General features: G+C 35.9%; 1 protein-coding gene across 2 annotated transcripts in view; it reads left to right on the top strand.

Moving 5' to 3' along the window:
* The window catches only part of DMD (dystrophin), a 1,878,371-nt gene that overhangs the window by 638,453 nt on the left and 1,217,339 nt on the right, over window positions 1-22,579 (top strand). For both annotated transcript variants that reach the window (XM_054566574.1, XM_054566573.1), the window contains exons 21-24: window positions 3,839-4,019; window positions 15,345-15,490; window positions 18,351-18,563; window positions 21,649-21,762. In XM_054566574.1, coding sequence (XP_054422549.1) covers window positions 3,839-4,019; window positions 15,345-15,490; window positions 18,351-18,563; window positions 21,649-21,762 — 654 coding nt within the window. The remainder of the gene's footprint in view (window positions 1-3,838; window positions 4,020-15,344; window positions 15,491-18,350; window positions 18,564-21,648; window positions 21,763-22,579) is intronic.

Consider the following 22,579-nt stretch of genomic DNA (forward strand, 5'->3'; position numbering starts at 1 on the left):
ACAAAGGTGGGTTAGAGCATCAACTTTTAAATTTGGGGGCATATAATTTAGTCCATAATATTCTGACCCTGTCCCTCATTTATGTCCCTCTCATATGCTGGGAGCCCCAAAGGCCCAAAAATCACAGCTTATTCCAGCATCAGTTCTAAAGTCTGAAGTCCAAAGTCTTATCTGAATGTCCTTTAAATCAGATGTGGGTGAGACTTCAGGAGTGATGCATCCTGAGAGAGAATTCCATTCCTGGGAACCTGTGAAGCCAGACATGTTATGTGCTCCCATAACACTACGGTGGGGCGGGCGGAGGATAGACATTCCCATTCCATAAGGAGCGAAAATAGGGGAGAAGGATGGGCTGACGGGTTCTAAGCAAGTCCAAAAACTAGCGAGGCAAACTCCATTGAATCTGAAGGCTGGAGAAGAATCCTCTTTGCCTTGATGCCTTGCCTTCCAGCCCTGCTGGGGTCGCGGTTCTACCTTCAGGACCCACTGTGGCTGTGGCCACTGCAGTTTTGGGAAAATTGGAGTGAGCTTTGATTAACCCTGGCCTCACAGGGTTTAGCTAGAGCAGGGGAAAGAGCCATTACCTACATGATTAAATCAATAGATGTAAAGTTACCACTGGGATAAATGCCTTAAACAAAGGTACAGAGTTCGGAGAGGATGTCTAGCAGGGAAAACCTGACTGAGACAGAGCCACCAAGGGCAGCTTCCTTGAGGCCCGTACATTTAAGTGAAGGCTTTTAGGATGAGTTGAAATTAGGAACAGCTGGTCAAAAGGCACCAGGGAGAGAAGGAACATGGTGGGAGGAAGCGCTAAGGAATGAGCATGAAAGAAGGTCAATATTCATGCTGGGCATAGGGGGTTGGGGCAGAAGAAGAAAGATGGAGGCAAAAAGATAGGCGTGTAGGAGAGAGCAAGGACTCTTGGGGCATGTGAGGACCTTGATCTTTATCTGAGGAGCAAGTGGAGATCACTGGAGAGTTGTATATCTTACGTATTCTCTCGAGGTTAGGGAAGTCATCCTAAGTGAAATGATTTCTTTTCTCTCAGTTCACCCTCACGGTTTCAATTTCTAGTGACACAGTTCCATCCCTCTTCATCGGCCCTTACTCTTATTCTAGGCCCCATTGATTTCTATTAACTTGATGAATCACCTTAGGTAAAATATTTAACAGGGTACGCTCAATGTCATTCACACAACAGTTAAAATTATACCATTTGGCTATGATTAATGATAGGTAAATAAATTATTCCATCCTGTTTGTTAATGCATTCTGTTATTTGGAGATATTTTTAAAAAGATTAGACTGCAAATTTAGCTGAAAATCTAATACCCGCCAGAATTGGTTCTTAATACATTAGGGGTTAGAGAGTCCTTTGGGATGGGAAGAAATCCATGGGTCTTTTCCTGAGAAAGATACAATTTTTTTTTCCCTGAGATAAACATATCATTTTAAATGATAAATAGACTCAGGGAAGATGCCTTACTCTGGAGGACCAACCACACTGAGGCCCTTTTAAGGAAAAGTTAGTAACTGTTAACATCTTTTAAATGTTAACTATTTCAGGTCAAAATTGGCTCTCAGAACTTTGAGGTCTTAACTGAACACTTACCCAAATGTTTTATTACTTTCAAAGTCCCCTCTGTTTTGCAGAGCACACTTTACTGTACTCTAGGCTCCTTCTATAGCCCTGTAAACAGGAAGGATGAAGGCCCTCCGTCTGGCCAAATGTAAATCAGTTTCTTAAATGATTCACAGCAGATGCCAGTGCTTCCATTTGCAAGCCAGGTGTACAAAGAGCGCGTCTATAATTCCATACTCCAAACACAGAGGGTTACCCCTTTGCCTCTTATCCTTCCTCCATGGGTATGCACCTGCCTTCTAGAACTTAATCAAGAGGCTTTGCCTTTAAAAGAGAGAGATGGGTCACCCTCCCATTGATCTGAATGCCTCTGATCTTCATCTACCAAAAGAATCTGATTGTCAGCAATCATCAACTCATACTGTGATAACCACATGGAAATTGCATGTACATCTTGTAAAGCGCATAACCAGTGGCATTGCCTATTAAGCAGCGTTGCTACTATGAAAGGGTCTATTTGATAAATTTACTCGTACCTAATACAAAACTTACTCTGTCCAAAACACTATGCATGCATCCCAAAAGAACAACTATTTTGTTTTGTTTTGTTTTTTTTACTTTTCACTTTGATTTTCAGGAAGCTCACGGTTATATTTAGTTCATAATTACTGCAATACTTTCAATTTCCCCCTCCTTCTAATTGGTTTCTCATCCAGTTTTTAATTTTTAATTATCCTGTGTTTTACATTTTAAATGCTAAAAAATCCTGAAGTGGATTTTTTTTTCCTAAAGGTAGCATAAGCATAAATTATAAGTGAGCAGCGATGGTAGTAATACTTTTAAAAAGAGCATTTTGAAATTTGTTTGAGTTAATTTATATATGCATTGGATAAATATGAATTGCTACCCCACTGGAAACAAAGAGCATGAAAACATTTATATCAAGAACAGCACTGTTCAAAAGAAACATAACGCAAGTCATACATTTGAGTCACATATATATAATTTTAAATTGTCTAGAAGTAACATTAAAAAAGGAAAAAGAAACAGCTAAATGTATTTCAAGAATGCATTTTATTTAACCTGGCATATCAAAAATACCATTTCAAGATTTAATGTTATTTAAAACTGTTCATGAGAATTCGTATTTATATATTATCATTCTGAGTCTTCAAAATTGTGTTTTACAATGACGGCACATTGAAACTTGCCTTAGCACATTTTAGGTGCTCAGTGGCCAAATGTGACAAGCGACTATACTGTAGTGGACAACACGGCAGAGTGTCCATATGATTTTATCATTCAAACCAGGACTCAGCACTCTTTATTTTTTTTTCTGTTCTAATCGTCACCCAAGGATATGTGTATTGATTTCGGGGTCAGGGGGAGACATGGATGTGAAAATCATTGATTGGGTGCCTCCCGTATGTGCCCCTACTGGGGATCAAACCTAAAACCTATGCATGTGCCCTGACTAAGGATTGAACCCTCAACTTTTTGGTTTACAGGATGACACTCCAACCAACTGAGCCACCCAGCCAGGGCAATGAGGGTACTCTTGAAAAGTAAAGGGCTAGTATTAATAATTATGCCAGGGTAGCAAGAGAAAAGCAAACAGTCATCCTAAAAACAGCAATCACCTGTTTAGTAGGGAAAAGAATGAGAGTGCACAAAAGGTAATTATAGACATGAATATGTGTGTAGATAGATGAACATTGCATTGATTACATATGTAATTGATACAATATGTATATATAAACATGTATTTGTAATTTCATGTAATACATAGGTATGTACATACAGGTAGATCTGTAGAACTTATATTCTACACAAATGAATTTAAAGCAAAAGTAAATGTTCATGTGATAAATAGAATTTGAAGCAAAGATCTACAATTTTGAGAGAACAGGAGTGCAGAGGAACATCCACATTTGATTTATGGAAAGAGTATAAGGTCATTCATAGTATTTTCACCTATACACATTCATGCCCATTAATGCTCTAAATGATGTCATTTTGAAATTTAAACATAGTTATATATGATGATATCTATTGAACAAAAAGTCAAGGTATTGTTAAATTGCTGACCTGTGCTAGAGGCTTGCCTAAGTCATCATGGACGCTTCTTATCAATTTTTTGATAAGGGTATTAAGCTAAGCTGGCATCAGGGCCTTTTAACACCTTCCTTTGCAAAATGTGATGTCTGCAAAGGAAAAATGTTATTTATTTTAATACTCTAAATTATGGTACAGGATGAAGTCAGCCGGCTGTCAGCTCTTCAGCCTCAAATCGAGCGATTAAAACTTCAGAGCATAGCCCTGAAGGAGAAAGGACAAGGGCCAATGTTCCTGGATGCAGACTTTGTGGCCTTTACAAATCATTTTCACCAAGTCTTTGCTGACATGCAAGCCAGAGAAAAAGAGCTACAGACAAGTAAGTAAAACTATTTAAAATGGCTACCTTGACATTTTACAAATCAGTTATTTATCGAGAAGGGAAATGAACTACCATAAAAGAATAATTTGAACTAACGTGAAAGAATAATTTCTATCCAACGAACAACCCTCCCTATGGCCTGTAGTAACAAGTAATGAAATATTATTGTAGGAAAATATATGGTATATTTCCATTTCTTTCCCCTTCCCCCATAATAATTTCATGACTATGAGGAACAAATAAAGCATTTGTTTGATATAGGCATAACTTCTCCTTCGTGGGTTGCAACTTTTACAACGATTTTTTTTTTCACATTGACGGAAATAAAAGAGTAGTTGAAGCCCTGTTAGTGGGTTGTCATTAAATCCAGTTTGCTTTAGGTATAGTCTGTTTAGCTGGGCATCTTATTATCTTATGTCAGTTTATATGAAGATGATTATAGCTGTAGCATACCTGCAGCAACCGAAATCCAGCAAAGGACAAATTATTCTTTGGGCTGCATTTTACAATGGGTTTGCTTTAACTATACAATATCCTCTTTTGCTCATTTAATGATAGAATATAAGAATGGAACAGTCGTTCAAATGCCTGCCGCTGGACTAGCAAATTTTACAGGATGTTTCTTGTGCCTCTCACCAATTTGTTCTTACGATATTAATACGTAGTATCTGATCCAAAATCGCCTTACTCATCAGCTTACTTTATAAGGCAAAAATCCTTTTGACAGACAGATTTATAAATGCTTTTGAGAACTACTAAATGAGTTTTTGGTTTCCATGCACATACATACATACATTTGTATATATGTACAGATAAAGGATTATATAGTGAAATTGGATTTTAAGGCATCACAATAAACATTTTTCTAAATGTCTTCCCTAAATTTGTTACGAGAAGCACAAGAACATATTTGTTTTGTACCAGAACTTTAATTTAATGGAACACACTTTTTAAATTGCCTTTCTTTGTAAAATATCCAAAGAATCCGCTGCATAATAACATTTCTAGAGTCAGGTAGTGATATACATGAAGCTTTCCTCATTTTCCTAGATTTTTATTTTTATTTCTATTTTTGGTGAAGTCATGGAATGAACTGAATAAAGCGAAGGCTAAATGCATATTTTTTTCTTTTATTTCAAACTCCTTTTGGCTGAGGGCTTTAGTTTCCTGATAGGGAAGCAGATAATACAACTTGACAATCATGTTGGCTCCCTCTACTGGATTTCAATATACTTATTGCTGGGCCTCTATAAAATCAATTGGGGAAAAGATTGGGAATGTCCTAAATTTTCAAACATTGACCTGTTTAGCAATAATGAATTTTTCTTGTCATAAAATCCATAAGCCTCCCTTCAATTCAAGTATGTTTTAACGGTTTTACTGTAACTGATGAGAAAAAAAGCATTTATTCACTGGGAAATTGTTTTAATTTCCATGTACCTATTAATTATATTACTGTTTGACTTTTTTGTGTTTATTTTAAAGATGTTCAGAATATTGATGTTTGATAAATGGGATTCGACTATGATATGGCAATATAAGTAAATAGTAATATATACTCTTTATCGTACAGCCATCAATCCACTCATATTATGTTTTCTCTCTTTTTATCCTCCATATATATGATGATTATTTACAAAACTGCCAAATGTTTTTACTCCCTTTATCTCTAAATAAAAATGTTCTCCCTTCTACTTTATCAGTATATCACTAACAATTTTACTCACTCTTAGAAAACTTGTCTTGATTAATTAGTAATCACCAATTAAATATGGATCATATATGAATTATAAATTATAGAATTTATATATGTATGTATAATTTGTATTACGTGTGCTATATATTATTTAATTTCCTCTTTACTTTTTTTCTTTGCTTCTGTTCTCACTATGACACAAAACCTTGACTTTTTAAGTGTACTTCGAATGGTGAAAACTGGTGGTAGGAATTGGTGGTTGGTACCTGGCAGAGATGATATGACAAAATAATATTAAAAGATAAAATCTATCCTATATTCATAGTTATTTGTATTCTACAAAGGGCATTTTAATAAATTATCTTTCTTAGTCCTTAGCAACCTTTTGAGAATATGTGTTATTATTCCTACATTACAAGTACAGTCAAACGTCGGTTCTCTAATGTCCTGGTTCTTGAACAGTTCGGTTCTTGACCAAGCTGTTTACAGAAAAAAATGTCTTGGTTGTCTAACAAAACTTCGGCTCTCGGTTCCCTACGCAACAGCTCTTTCATGCTGATACCTGTGTGATCAGTCACGCATCTCTCAGGTGGCAAACGAAGGAGATTCGGTTTTTGAAAACAATGGCTTCTCGAACAGTTTTCTGGAATGATTTAAGTTCAAGAACTGAGGTTCCACTGTACATGTACAGGGGTGGGCAATAGAAGGTGTACAGTTGTTCGTATGGAAAAATAATGCAATAATTAATAAAGAATAATACAAAAATAAACTCTGTTACATGCACTCACAACTGTAAACCTCCTTTTGCCCACCCCAGCATATGATAATACATACTACAGCGCAACTGTTTTTCAGTTAAAGTTTTTCACCCCGTGACCCAGACTCATGTATATCAGAAAATATAGCACTTAATTCCACACATGACTTTTTAAAAATTATTGCCTTGTCTCTCCTACTCTCTCCTTTGCTCTGCTGTCTTTTTATTTTTTTCCTATTCGCTGAAGCCTGCCTCCCTTTCAAGTCAATTGGGGAAAACAAAGGAGATTTCTCAACAAAAGGCACAGAAGACTTTTTTGTCACACTTCTCTACTACAATTTTAGATGTCAGTGTGACCGTATTTTGTCATTGCCACCCTTCTTACAGCTGTAGTGAAGGACTGGAGAGGAATGGGATGTGTTTTCTTAACCTTTCAAGATAAATAGTAATGCACATAAGTAGCCCTTAAATTCTACTTTCCCAATAATTCACAACAACGCTTTCAAAACTGCAGTCATGTATTAATGTGTTAATTGTAATTCTATAGGATGTATTTCCCTAATCATAAAACATTAAGAGGGTATCTCTATTTTTAGGTTGTGCTTGAGCAGTAGAATAAAAAAAAATAATAAGACTATTTTCAGATGAATATTTTTTTCGTATATTCATTTATATATCTATAAGCAGGAAATGGCTAAATGTTCAATCTTCAGGCCATTTTTTTTTCATGGACCTGGGCTGGGCCAAATGATGTCAATAGGACTCTTGTGATCTTTTAAGCTAGTCGGCTATTAACTTGGATATGTTTATTGTGTTCCTGCTGCCAGTGAAGAGAAAATGATCAGTTGGATTATTAATCTTGATTGCTACATAAAAGGAAGAAAGTGAATTTCTTTTTTTTTTAAAGATTTTATTTACTTATTTTTAGAGAGAGGGGAAGGGAGGGAGAAAGAGAGGGAGAAAAACATCCATGTGTGGTTGCCTCTTGCACGCCTCCTACTGGGGACCTGGCCCACAACCCAGGCATTCGCCCAAGACTGGGAATCAAATCAATGACCATTTGGTTCCCAGGCCTGCACTCAACCCACTGAGCCACACCAGCCAGGGCAAAAGTGAATTTTCTTTAGATGGAGCAGGACTGGTTCCGCTCCTACATTGGGATCAAAGGGCAGCATCCACAAACCTTTCATTGACTGGTAGGTAGTGTGGCTCATATTGAGCTTATCCTTGGGTGCATTTGACTTCTGTACCAGACTTGTCTTTCTTTTTAATTTGAAAAAGAATTAGGAGACCTTCACTAGTATTCTCAAGTGTTTTTGGTTTAAATGAGATAAATTATGTAGTTTATAATTACTATTCAGCTACCACAAGATAAATCATGTTGGCTAATGAGTACGTTTGTATATCTAGAGGGAATATAAATGAGTAAAGGCACCCTTGGTTTGAATTTTATATTATAAACAAGAGTTATATATACATTTATCAGCAGCCCAGACATACCATCTAAGCCCTGGATTTGTATGTGCACTTCCTTAACTTTTCCTTTCTGATGCCTCAGGGCATCCCAAATGCATCAAATCCCAAAAAGGTAAATCTACTGGTGGGCAACTCCACAACTAACAACCATCACTCTTTTGGCCCCTCCAATATCAGGGACCTCAGAATCATCCTTGATATTCTCTGTCCCTCAGCCACTCCCTCTCCCATCCGATCAACAAGCCTATGCATTTTTATTCAACTCTCATGTCCAAGCATCTTTTCATATTTATTGCCATCACATTAGTGCAAGATACTGTGGTTTCTTGGCCTGAATCACTAATTTGTTTCCCCGCATCTATCCTTGACACTGAGTAATCTATTTTCTACATTTTGGCCAGAACAATTTTTCTTAAGGGATATCTAACCATATCACTTTGTGTGTGTAATACCTTCAATGATTTATTTTTGCTCTTAGTTTAAAGGTGCTTAAAATGCCCCGCCTAATATAGGTGTTACCTGTATCCAGTAACAGCCTCATTCAGGCTTATTTTCTCTCTTTCATATTGATTTTTCATTTCCGGAAGGTGACATGATATTACCCACCTCAGAGTCTGTGTGTGTTCTCAAAGGAGTCCCAGAATAGCTAAGTTTTTTATTGATTGATTGATTGATCTTAGAGAGGAAGGAAGAGAGAAGCAGAGAGAAACAGAGACAGAGATGGAGAGAAAGAGAGAGAAAGTTGTTGTTTCACTTATTTTATGCAGTCCTTTGTTGATTCTTGCATGTGCCCTGACTGGGGCTTGAACCCTCAACTTTGGCCAATCAGGATGACACTCTAACCAACTGAGCTATCCGGCCAGGGCTGGAATAGCTAATACTTATTGCTTCATGCTTTTGCCCAAAAGTTAATCCCTATGAGCTCCCGGTCTGTATAGGATGTTCCTATTATGTACTACCATAGAATTCTATATTTCCCTTTTATAAAATTAATTACAATTTGATCAAAACTATATTAGAATATTACCTGACTCTATGAGTAAAGTGTGAAATCATCGAACTCAAGGACTCTGTATTGTTCGTTATCACATCTCTAAAAGGTATCATACAGGCTAAAAATTAATTACAAATAAATCATTTAAAATTGATAAATTATATATAGTATATTAAATATTTGCATATATTTCTCATATTCATATGTGTGTGTGTATATACACACACATACATACACAGAGAGGTTGAGGGAGTCAAAGAGAGAGAGAGATGTGTGTATAAGCATGTTTTTCATACAGCAGTGCTCATATAACCATAGAAACATAAATTAACATCTTAACATTTCTGGTTAGGATGTAATAAAAATTGTCACTTTATCAATTCATAAATTCCAAAATGATGGGATTTAGAACACATTTTCTTCCTTTTTCAAAAGAATTCTCGGAGAAAGTCAATATACATGCACGCACACACTCTATTTATAATATGAGGCACAATATAAATTTTCTTTACTATTTGTTAATTTTAAGCCAGGCTGACACATTTTAAATTTAGAAATTAATTATGCTAGAAAAAAATCATTGTAATTAAAGAAAGTCTACGTTGGCGGTCCAGAAACCATGAAGTGAGAAATGAGAAGAGGGGGAAATGATAAGAAAGTCAATTTAAGCTATTCAGAGTTTAGAAGGTTACATGGGAACGAGAAATACTTCATGGATGGAATCGGAAGCGTCTGAATTCTCTAGGTACCTTCTCTCTCCTCTTGTTTGGGGGCTAGGCTTCCCCAAAGACTGCTTTCTCCTTTCTGCATAGCAAAGGCATTCTGTCTTTGTGCTAGGGGTTACACGTTGCAACCTACAGTTGTTCATTCAACAAATATTGATTCCTTGCATGGCACTGCACTGGTTATTGGGGGTAGATCACTGAGCTGAAAAGACTTGCTCCTTGCTCTCATCATGTTTGTAATCTAGGGAAAGGGATAGCCATTAATAATGAAATCAAACTGGTCCTTTTATAATTATGATCTGAGATAAGTGTTTAGATGGAGAAGGCCAAGGCCAAGGCCAAGGCTCTGAAACTAAATAAAGGGAACTGATTTCATAAACTCTAGATAGAATTATATTGGTTAATGGAAGAAAATTGGCCTAATTTATTATTTAATAATTTAGAATGTTTTATTGTTCATTTTCTGTCTGGACTGAGAGACTTTTCTTTGTTGCTGGCCTACGTTGAAAATCAATGGATTTTTAAAATGTATAGCTTCTTTCCTATCTAGCTAGTTTATCTATCTACTACCTACCTACCTACCTACCTACCTACCTATCTACCTACCTATCTACCTATCTCACGTCTTCCCTCCCTCTCTTGGGCTATACATACATGGATGCTGAGTTTTGAGCAGTCTATACTATTATAACATATACTTATGAGATAAGTAACTTTTATATGCGGTCTGTCCAGAAGGTATCCAGCCATGCATTATGAAAAATAAAGATATTTATTGAAGAAGATACAAGAAACATTGTACATAGGGCAACGGTGCCTCAGTCCCCGTCAAAGTAGGCGCCGTGGGACCTCACACAGTTCTCCCAGTCACCAGCAGCTGCCCTGTAGTATTTTCCTGAATCTCATCAGCTGCCTGAAATCTCTTCCTTTTCAAAAGTCATTTTAGTTTTGGGGAAAGCCAGAAGTTACTGGGTGCCAAATCTTGGCTGTGGGGGACTGAGTCACGTGGGTGATTTGATGTTTCACTAAAAAACTGTGCATGAGATGTGACATATGAGCAGGCGTGTTGTTGTGATGAAGCTGCCAATCCCCAGTTGCCCATAGCTGTGACCTTCTGAATCTTCCAAATAGTTTCCACAGAGGAATGTTCAAGGTTCATGCAAAATTGGATGCAGATCGGTTGCTTTACTGGCTCAGTCATTTTGAATGCGACGGCCACGCAGTCCACATGCTCACTCGTTGGCGTCTGCCACTCCCACTGACTAGTGCAGTGAAGTCATCATTGTTCACACACCACACATGAGCACTCCAGTCCACTCTCCTTGGCTGCCAGGTTACATAGATGTCATGCAAGCTATTCTCATTATATTAACAATGGCTCGATTTTTTCTGGACAGACCTCCCATATCTACCATGTTCATGCCACCTTATCACTTTAGTGATAAGCTGACAAATCTGAAACTCTTTATTTCCTCTCATTCAATGTGGGTACAAATTAATCTTTCCCCAGGATGCTACTAATGTCATTATCCTCAAGATAATCTGAACACTTTCCCAAATACATGGTTAGATATTCTGTACAATACAATAAACTATGCCTTGACAGTAAAACAAAAAAATTATAGATTTTAAGTGACCATAAATTATTATTTAATATTCAAACACTATTTACATAAACCTGAAATTAAAGAAATAAAACACTAATCTTTTGTGATATTTCCCTTGGTCTTTATTATTATTGTTAGTATTATTAATTAATTTTTGATCTGATCAAGATTCTCTTTCCAGGATGAAGCGTACACTAACTTTCCAATGCACTGTGTGTGTGAGAGAATATTAATGTGTGTTTGTCGTGTGTGTCCTTGGGTAGATGCATGTTTGTGCATATGAGTGCATGTGTGCATGTTTGTAAATCGTCACAAAGCGATACCTTGGCTTCAGCTACGGATCTGGTTCTGTAGAATGTCAAATTATCTCAGGCAAGTCCACTATTCCCCTCGAATGAAAGAACATGAGTCTTTGTCCAGGTCTGTTCTCTCGCTAGCAAGGCTGTTTCCCTTTCTATTGAGTTAAAACCAACAATTTCTACTTGCCACTAAATGTGTCTCCTTCACGTTCCTGTTGAGTCATGGCTCTCTTCTAGCTAATAATGAGCAAATATGCTATGTACCCAGCAGTGGACAAAGGAATCAGCAAATATAGAATAATTTAGAATAAAATTTAGCATCTTAGTATGGTCTGCAAGGGCCCTCAGGGTCATAGTTCCCAAAGACCCCCCGCCCCCCCCCCCCCCGCCCTCGCGTCTACCCACACTCCACCTCGCCACACCTGCCTCCTTGCCGTGCTCCTGCATTACTAGGACTGCTCCTGCCTCTGGACGTTTACACTGGTTTCTCCCCTCCCAGAGACCCTTTCCTTCCAATATTCTCCTGGCTGCCCTCTCCACTTTGGAAAGCCTCTGGTCAGATTATACTTCCACAGAGAGGGCTTTTTGTTCACTATCTGGTCACTTTCACCCCTTTTTATTCTAGTCACTTTAATTTGATGAATGATTTAATATTTGTATTATATTCAGAGTTTCTATAACATGGACATTTTTTAAATAATGGAAACTATATGAGTCCTGAGCTACTAAACTTGAGAAATAGAATATAGCATAAATCATGGCTGTCCCTTGGTGCCCCGTCAGAAATCCCTTTCCTGCCCCGCTCTCCCAGCGGGCCCACCCTCACCATCCCCCCCCCGCCCCGCCCCGTGCAGATCGCTTGCCTGTCTGTTCTCAGTGCCACTCCTGGCTCTTCCCATGAAAACAGCACTTCCCTGGATCCTTATTTTAAAATGGGCTGCCTGCTTGGTTCAGTCAGTGGTAGGCCCTGGGAGGCTATTGCGGGTAAGAAGAAGAGAGAAGCTAGAATATTCTTTTCCCCTCATTGTCTCAGGATGCAGCTCCGTCAGTGGCTGATAAAGACTCTTTCACAATGCTAGCTCTGCCCAGAAACCTTAACCGGTGCTACCTTCGCCAAAGGCAGCTCCCTGCGGGCCCAGCCGGGTGGTCCAAATGATCCGTCTCCGGGAACACTGCCTCGCAGCTCTTCCCTTTGTCCCTCCCACCTTTGGGACGGCAGTGGCTTCCTGGTATTGCTGGTGTACTGATGGCCTACCATCCCTTGTGTAGGCCTTCATTTGTTCCACCATTTTTATATCTAATTCTCTATCTTAAGTCCCTTTTATTGCATTATCTGGAAGATCTCCCCCTGCCCATACCTTACTTTTTCTTCACTGCTGTTTATTTCCATCAGTCATTACAGTGGCTCTGTTTGTTTATTTGTTCATTTCCTGACTCACCAATTAGATTTTAAGCAGCATAAAAGTCTAGGCTTTGCTTTTGAAATTTTTACTTCTTCTGTGTCTGGTGCTCAGAGCACTGAATAAGTATTGACTCAATGACATAATCATAAATGACCTCAATTAATTTTCTCAAAAGTATCAACATCCCCATGTCTATAAATGAGGTCTAAGATACTAAAATGTTAAGTAATTTAGCAAAGCGGGTAAGTGGAGAGCCAGTTCCACAGCAGACTTGTGAACTGTCCTGCTACACAGCCCCTTTCTGCGAAACCAGTGCGGAGAAGCCGTCCTGTTAGGTGTTCATAAACTCTTGTTTAACTTTTTCTAATAAGTAACTCCAATACTTTATTAACTCTTTCTATACTTATCTCTCCCTCTGGATATATATCATCTGGATAAAATTGGATCGATTTCATGTCACCTCTGGCAAGCTTCTAATAATGTATGTCCTTGTCACTGCCCCAAGGGAAACAAGCACTCTTTTTCATTATGCACATGTTGGAGTTTAATTAAACTGAACTTTATGTAGTTTATAACCCATCCAACATAAACCCTTGTCTCTACACATAGATTCTAACTCTCCTTGTAGATTACTTGCTCAGATGCCTTCTCCAACAAAACTCTTGGCTTCATCAAAATTAAATACTCCTTTACTTCATGCCTATTCATTAGATTCATCTTTACTTTTCTTTATTAGTAATTATCTAGCATTCAAATAAATGTACCTAGTCAGTAGACAGAAAGAAACACATTATTTACATGAAGGAAAATAGGTTTAAAGTACCAGAGAGACTTTTCAGCATGAAATCAGAAGTGCTCAGATTAAATAAAGCCTATTTAGGTGAATTTGGGTATGAACTCTCAAATAAATAAAAGCATGTTGAGTAAAACTGTCAGTTGGCATTTCTAATGTACTCTCAAAATATCTTTACCATCTGAAAACCTCATTAAAGAACATGCAAAGTACTTTCCTATATATAGTCTTCTCATTTAGTATAAAAAGAATTAATATAGAGAAGTGAAACTCATATTCTATCTATTAAAAATAAAATGTAAGATAGTCAATAATATTGCAATAACTATGTATGGCACCAGGTGGGTACTAAGCTTACCGGGGTATCACTTCATAAATTATATAAATATCTAACCATTATGTTTTAACACCCGAAAATAATATAAAATAATATAAAATGTCAACTGTAATTGAAATCTGAAAATGTAAAAAGAAATAAAGTGGTTTAAATAATGCCATTTGATACAGTGATTCAAACTAGTATTTTACACTATGATTTTATCTAGGAAAATTCTCAGCCATTATATCTTCAGATATGGCTTCTGCCCCATTGTCTCTCTCTGTCTTTCTAGAATATGTTTGTTAGACCATTCTTCTGTGTTTTATTCTCTTTCCTTTATTCTCTGTCCTTTTGTGTCTCCATGCTTCATTTCAAATATATATTTTTGATCTGTCTTCAAATTTACTAATTTTCTCTTTAGCTTTTTCTACTCTTCTTTTGAACCCATTTGTTGTGTTATTAAATTTTACTTATTGCCTGTTTCAGTTCTAGATGTTCTTTTCTATTCTCCTTAAAATCTGTTATGTCATTTTAATGGTTTGTAGTTTTCTGGCAAAATTCTCAACCTTATTGTTAATCTCCTTGAATATGATCAGTATAGTTACTTAATTCATGTATAGTGTGTGTATGTGTGTGTGTATGCATATATAAATTGTGTATAGTTATTTATAGTATACGTACACTTCTATGCATTTATGATACATATATTGGGTGGTGAACACACAATACAGTATACAAATGATGTATTATGTAATTGTACACCTGAAACCTATATAATTTTATTAACCAATGTCACCCCAAAAATTCAGTAAAAATTTTAAAAAATATCAAAGGCTGTAGGTAATGATACTTTTTTCAAAAAGGCAAAGGATAACACAGGAGGAGACTAGCCTTCAAAGTCAGTTGTCCATGGAGTCTACTCCTTTCTCCAAGCTCCATGTGTATTACTGTTGGCAAGTTACTCAGCCTCTTTGTTTCTCCCTTTTCTCACCTTAAAAATGAATCTAACAACGCAAACCTTGCAAGGCTGATGTGAGATTTCAGTGTAATAGGTGCATAGTTTCTGCCAAAATATCAGAGATGTAGAAGGAATGTGTCTTTAACATAATCCTATTCTAATCTGCCTTTTGTGGTTTTTATATTTTGTTAATATTTATAATTAGTACAATGGTTGCGTTTTATGACAACATAGGAAAACATAATGACAAAGCTTAAAATGATAAAAATAATTCTTTTTTCCCCTTTTGATGAAGTTGCTGACACTCTGCCACCCATGCGCTACCAGGAGACCATGAGTACCATCCTGATGTGGATCCTGCAGTCAGAAACCAAACTCTCTATACCTCAGGTTACCGTCACTGACTATGAAATCATGGAGCAGAGACTCGGGGAGTTACAGGTCTGTGAACATTTGACTGTCTTAAACAATGCAGTGCGGATCTTATCTACCAAACAATGTCATTGGTGTGACCTTGAAATAATATTAGAATTAAAATAATCGCGGCAAGTGCAATAGTTCAGCAGTTGTAAAAATGAAGGTACAACTTTAAAAATGCAATCAATACAGTATGCATTCATGTTTAGAAGATGAAAATACCATCTTTAAAGGCAATGGTATGGTCTTTTTATGGAGTATATTTTTTCCCATTTAGTATGCATTTTTAGGCACATTTTGATTATTATAAAAAGCATGGCATTATTTTCTCCTTTTGCCTGCTAACTTTATATTTCCATATGGAAAAAGGTAAAGTCGGTATAGTTATGAAATCCATTTTAATTTAAACACCAGGTTTATGGAATACTGTGGTTAGTCATTTGAATTCTAGTAACTGTGTTTTTAACGGTTTTATTTTGGGAAATATTAAATACTTATATGGGAAATAAAATAAATAATTTGTAAGGGACTTTAGAATACTTTTCCTACTCTCTCTGAAAAGCCTGTGTTGTATATCCAGTCACATTTTATTTTGTTAAGATGTGAAAACATACTTATTAGTTATATTTTTTAATGAATTAATATATCTGTATTTTGAAAATTAAATGAAGAAAAAAGGTTGAAATTCAACTGGTTTATCAAGAGTTCTTTTTTTGAGAATTAAACAATTTCTTAAAGTAGTAATTTCAGAAGTATTTGTTCAAATACATTTCTAAAAAATGTTTCCCAATGCATATTGTTCTATTTTAGGATGATGATTTCCTCTACTATACTACCAAAAACACTGTAACTGTTTTAATCTTTTTCCACTTTAGGTTGTTATTTTTAATACTTGGAATGATTCCAAGGTTTATTTTGAACAATATGTGACTTAATACGACTATAAACATTTAAAAAATAAGGCTGCAAAGATATAGCAAGTTGGGGAAAGGATGAAGTACAGAAGAAATGGTATATAGATGAGTGGAAAAGTACATTTCCACTGAGAGAACAGTAAAGAGGGAAAGTTATTTGTACATATTATTGAGAAAATATATTAACTGGAAAAAATTAAGTTAGAACCTTGCATCAAATGTTATATTAAAACAAAATACCAATACATTAAAAAGTTCAAAAATATTTTAATCAAAAATTTTGGAGAATTTTTAAAAAACTTATGGTGGGGAAACATAAAAATCAATGAAAGCAATCACAAGCATTGTAAAATACTAGAGACAATTTAAAAAATGACACCAAAGAAAATATTTGCCTGCATAAGGGAGAAAGAAATTAAGTAGAAAGTCACCAAAAGACACATAAACGACCACTAAACCTATGAAAAATTGTAGCTCAGATTGTAAAGGATGAAATACAAATGTACAAAATGAGAAGCCATTTATCACATACTAAATTACAATAAATAAATAAATAAATAAATAAATAAATAATAAATAAACCCCAAAGTGATAATAAATGCAGGTCTGGCAGCAATAAGCTACATTCTCACTTACTAGTGGGATTGTAAATCGAATAAATTTTGCTGAGAAAAACTTTTCAGTACTGCCTTATAACATACAAAGTAATTCAGTTGTACACGTGAATACTATTTCTGTGAAGTCTGTATCTTATGGAAATGATTAGAATGCACTCAAAGATGTAGCAAGATGACAAATCATAAACATAATTTACAGCAGTGGAAAACTCAAAATTAATTTTTAGCGCTAACAAAGGGAAATGATTAAATGAACTAGAGAAGCCATTAAAATTTATGTTTTTGAAAAATACTTAATGACGTAGGAAAAGGCTCACAGTAAAACGGCCAGCTGAAAATGTGGTTATATGCATGTTAGATATGGTTTAAATAATCAGTTAAGTGTAATAGTTTAATAAAATAAAATAAAAATAAATTAAGAAATTGAAGTACCAAAAAATAGGCATAAGATACTATGCAACCATAAAAGTCATGTGTTTGACATATTTGGGCGAGTTGTAAGTCACTTTATAAAAGAAGGAATAAATGTGTGTGTATTTTTGGTAAGATCAGATATTCAATATTTTGTTATACATAGAAAACAAGGAAGTTGATACGAAATCATAATAATTGTATATTGTGTGTATTTTTCCCATTTTTAATCTTCAACCTTTATTATTTTATAACCAGAAAGTAACATTTAAATAAGTATTGAGTAGGGGAAACGTAAAGGTAGACATTCTCTTATAAGGGACTGCATAGGTTATATAGTATAAACATAAAACCAGCTTTATACTTTCTCCCCCCAAATTATCCTAGAATTTCACTATAATGCTACAAAACAGAACAATGTCTTTTGGAAAAGATGGAACTTTCGTTTAACTCGCCTTAGTAGACCATCCATCTGGTAACATTGAGAGTTTTGATTTCCCATATATCAATATAATTTAGTTATGTTTTTACCTAGGGAGGTTAGACGTTGTCTTCCTAAAGGCTCAGAATATTTAAATTAAACTTCATTAACTGTATAATAAATGCAGTTATTAAAAACACACATGATAAAATAAAATTAGGTGTGCTAAAGCTCTGGTTCAGTAAGATATAGTTTCGGATACATTTGACAATGTTTATAAAAATAAGCATAGATTTTAAAATAAAACATTACTGGATAATGTGCAAATTAAGTAGGATTTAAATTACTACTAGTTATTTTTTAACCTGATATTGTGTCATCCATTTTTAAGATGTTTGAATCACCTAGTTTTCATTTTAAGTAGTTTTAATTTAACTGAAGCTTGTCAATGAAACTGCACAATGAGACTCATTATTATTTAGCAATTAGTATTCATGTACTTGTCCACTTTCAATTTTGAGGCTTTGCAAAGTTCTCTGCAAGAACAACAAAGTGGCTTAAACTATCTCAGCACCACTGTGAAAGAGATGTCAAAGAAAGCCCCCTCAGATATTAGCCAGAAATACCAATCTGAGTTTGAAGACATTGAGGGCCGTTGGAAGAAGCTTTCCTCCCAGCTGGTCCAACATTGCCAGAAGCTAGAGGAACATATGTCTAAACTCCGAAAAATTCAGGTAATTCAAAGTTTTACTTTTTATATTCATGTTTTCTTTACTTGTTTCTCTTCTAACAGTGTGCTATGAAATTTAAAGGCAAATAATTGAACCTCCAGGGTCATTCAAAGTCAGTGATAAGATTGGAAGATACAAATCTTTCTCAAAGGAGTATAGTTTGCTCATTTCTTCTAAGACAACAGTAACTGAGAGTTCTCCTTAGATTTTCTTTAATGTTAATTCATTTGCTTTTTCCACCAATCCCAGTAGGCCTGAAACATGTTTTTGAGCTCAAATAATGTTTGAAACTAATCTTTCCTTTAGTCTAGTTGTCCTTCAAAATACAGGCATCAGTTAGGTTATAGATATAGAAAGTTATCTACCATGTAATGTAGTCGTATTTCACCAGCATATTTTACTTACAATTATATGTATAAATTGGACCCCATCACCTTTCACAAAACAGCTCCTACTGACTTAATTTACTTGAAAATTAAATAATATTAATTTTTACTGCCACAATATTGTAATTACCCAAGCTGAAAATTGTAAACCAACAATCACATTATATTCTAAAGCATAAAATACATAGTGATATACAGGTAACATGTCTCTCATATGGGGAATCATTATGAAAGATGTTAAGGCTGGCACAAGAAGCTTCTGGATTTAAATCTCAATCTAGCTAACTTAGTTGTTTATTCTCATCTTGTACAAACCAAAAGACAGTGTAACATTCTGTAAAGTACAGTGTGTTTTTACATATGTACACGTGTACATATTTTGACATATAAACGTGTGTATGCATATATACACGCATGCATGAAAACACATTTTGCAAGGGCTGGCAGTAAAATTGGGTACAAATACATGGCCTTTGCCTTTAAGGAGCCCACATTTTAGTGAAGGTAAAAGATAAGTGTGTTAGTTTCCTATTGCTGCTGTAACATAGTACCACAAATGTAATAGCTTCAAACAACACAAACTTCTCATTTTTCAGCTCCGGAGGTCAGAAGTTCAAAATCAGCCTTAGTGGGCTAAAGTCAAAGTATATGCAGGGCTGTGTCCTTGCCAAAAGGGCTTTAGGGGAGGAAGTGTTTCCTTGTCATTTTTAGCTTCTGGAAAATGCATGTTTTCCCATCCTCTGTCTTTAAGGCTAGCAGTGTAGCATCTTCCAGTTTCTTTCTAACTATTATATCCCTTCCTCCCCTGAATAAGAACCTTTGTAATTACATTGTGCCCAGCTAGATAACCCAGGATAATCTCCCCATCTCAAAATCTTTTTTTAAAATCCTCACCCAAGGACATGCTTACTGATAGAGAGGGGAATAGAGGAAGTAGGAGAGAGAAACATTGATGTGAGAGAGACACACTGATCAGTTATCTCCCATAGTCTCCCAGATGGGGACCAAACCTACAATTTAGGCATGTGCCCTGAGTAGGAATCAAACCCATGACCTTTCAGTTTGCAGGATGACAGTCAACCAGCAGAGCCACACCCACCAGGGCTCCATCTCAAAATCTTTAACTTTACCTTATCTGAAAAGTCTTTTTTGCTGTGTAAGGTAACACACTCACAGGTTTCAGGGATTAGCGCCTGAACATCTTGGGAAATGTTATGACAATAGCCAGAAAAGAAACCAACATAAAATGGGACAGGGGGTTATGAAATATTCTTGGAACGTGCGTTATATGGGTTACACCTTGGAAAAGTGGAATTTAGTCAACTAATAAAGTGGGAGAACATTCCTGACAAAATGGAGCAGTCTATTTGGCTAACCGGAAGTTCTTCAATACTGGGGAAACCAAGATATATTTTGAGAATGACAAATGTATATAATTGGAAAAATGGTCTGGGAGTAGATGATGAATGGCCCCAAATGCTATGCTCTGGAATATGAATTACAGCCTAATGATGAAGGGATTAAAATAATAATAATGTGGAACTCTTATTGGTCTTTTAGAAGAGGGACGTCTGACAACAGTTGTTTTCAAAGCATCACTGTGATAAGAGGAAGGAGGGAAGAATGCCATCCCCAATGTGCAGAATGGATTAGAGTGGGTACGATTGAGGCAGATAACCAAAAAGAGCCAATATAGTAATGAAGGAGCCAATCATAAGATCAGAACTAGGACAGCAGCGACAGGGAAGACACACAAAACCGGACTCAAGAGACCCCAGCAAGATGATGATGTGGGGATCGAGAATTTTTGGACTTAGCCAAATGCTTTTAAAATTCGTTATTATTATTATTGTTATTAACCGCATGGAAGATGTAACTTTCTGTAAAGCACATATTTTCAATTGAAATTTAATTAAGAAAGGAGAAAATAGCACATCTGGACAGCATAGTTGAAATGTATGGCAATAAAGAAGTTTGGAGATCATGTATTTGAGAAGTCACCCCCCGACACCAAAAAAAAAAAAAAAAAAGCGGTGGGAGGAAGGCAATATGTGAAAGAATAATGAGAGACAGTGGTTTTTTGTAAGTGATAAGAGAAAACATTTTTCATCCTATCTTTACTTCAAACTGATAAAGCAAATGAGAAATTAAAAGCAAAATTTTCTCTTTAAAGATGACAAAATTGTGATCTGAAAGTTCCCAAGTAGAGGGACTGTTTAAAAGGTCAACTGCAAAAACAAAAACAAAAACAAAAACAACCCCCCCCAAAAAAACCGCAACAATTTGTGGAATTTCAAGTTTAGGGAGGCAATAAAGACACCATTATGTTGAGTTTATTGTTCATAGTTTGTTTTATGTACTGTAAGGGCACATTGTTAGTATTATCATGAGTTGTTTTGAAACTAAACATTTCTCTAGAGGGGGATATGATTTAATGTTCTCGAGAGTAACATCATAAAACCACATTTGGTAGTATTTTTTTTTATTTTTAACAATCGTAGACTTCATACACCAGTGCTCATACAGTAGCCCATAAAAATGCAGTCTTCATAAAAATATTCTTTTCCTGAAGAGCTACTTAGGGACATCCTTCAAACATGGGAATTGTTCCTGGGCTTGTGTTCAGACATATCGCTGTGATGGATCGTGTTGAGAAAAATCAGCATCCCAATAATAACCTTAAAATGGGTCTCTGATTCCAGAGTCACATAAAAACCCTGAAGAAATGGATGGCTGAAGTTGATGTTTTCTTGAAAGAAGAATGGCCTGCCCTTGGGGATTCAGAGATTCTTAAAAAACAGCTAAAACAATGCAGGGTAAGATTTGTATGTGACACTTCTCATATGAAAATGTTTATATGGAAAACATGTTTTGGTTACATCAGTGGTTCTCAGCCAGGGGAGACTTGCCTCTCCTTGGGGACATTTATCAATATCTAGAGACATTTTGTTTTTTTGCAAATCGGAGTGGAGCAGATGCTACTGGCATGTAGCTGGGGGAGGCCAGGGATGATCCTAAACAGCCTCTCAAAACAGAGAAGTACCCAGTCTAAAGTGACAGTAGTGCCGAGGTTGAGAAATCAACCTCGAGGGTTAAATCAATGAGAAACAGAAAAACACAACCTTTTACTCAACCTTCATTTGTAAGATTATTTTAATATAAAGTGCAGTAGAAAGGTAAATAATCATCTGAGCCATTTGTTGTATTTCATTTCAGATTACTAGTCATACTATAGTGCTTTTTCCATATATATGGAACTGTACTGTAATATTACACAATGTAGATTTTTTTCTGTCCCATTGATCTATGTGTCTGTTTTTATGCCAATACCATGATGTTTTGATTACTATGGCCTTGTAGTATAGTTTGATATCAGGGAGTGTGATTCTTCCAACTTTGTTCTTCTTTCTCAAGACTGCTGTGGCTATTCAGGGTCTTTTGTGGTTCCATATAAATTTTTGGAACATTTGGTCCAGTTCTGTGAAATACATCATCAGTATCTTGATAAGAATCGTGTCGACTCTATAGACTGCTTTAGGTAGCATGGACATTTTAATTCTTCATATCCATGAGCATATATGTGCTTTCACTTGTTTGTGTTTTCTTCATTTCCTTTCTTTAGTGTCTTATAAT

Source organism: Pteronotus mesoamericanus, unplaced genomic scaffold (genome assembly GCF_021234165.1).
Source record: "Pteronotus mesoamericanus isolate MK-2021 breed Mesoamerican mustached bat unplaced genomic scaffold, CSHL_Meso_final contig_173, whole genome shotgun sequence".
NCBI classification, from domain to species: domain Eukaryota; kingdom Metazoa; phylum Chordata; class Mammalia; order Chiroptera; family Mormoopidae; genus Pteronotus; species Pteronotus mesoamericanus.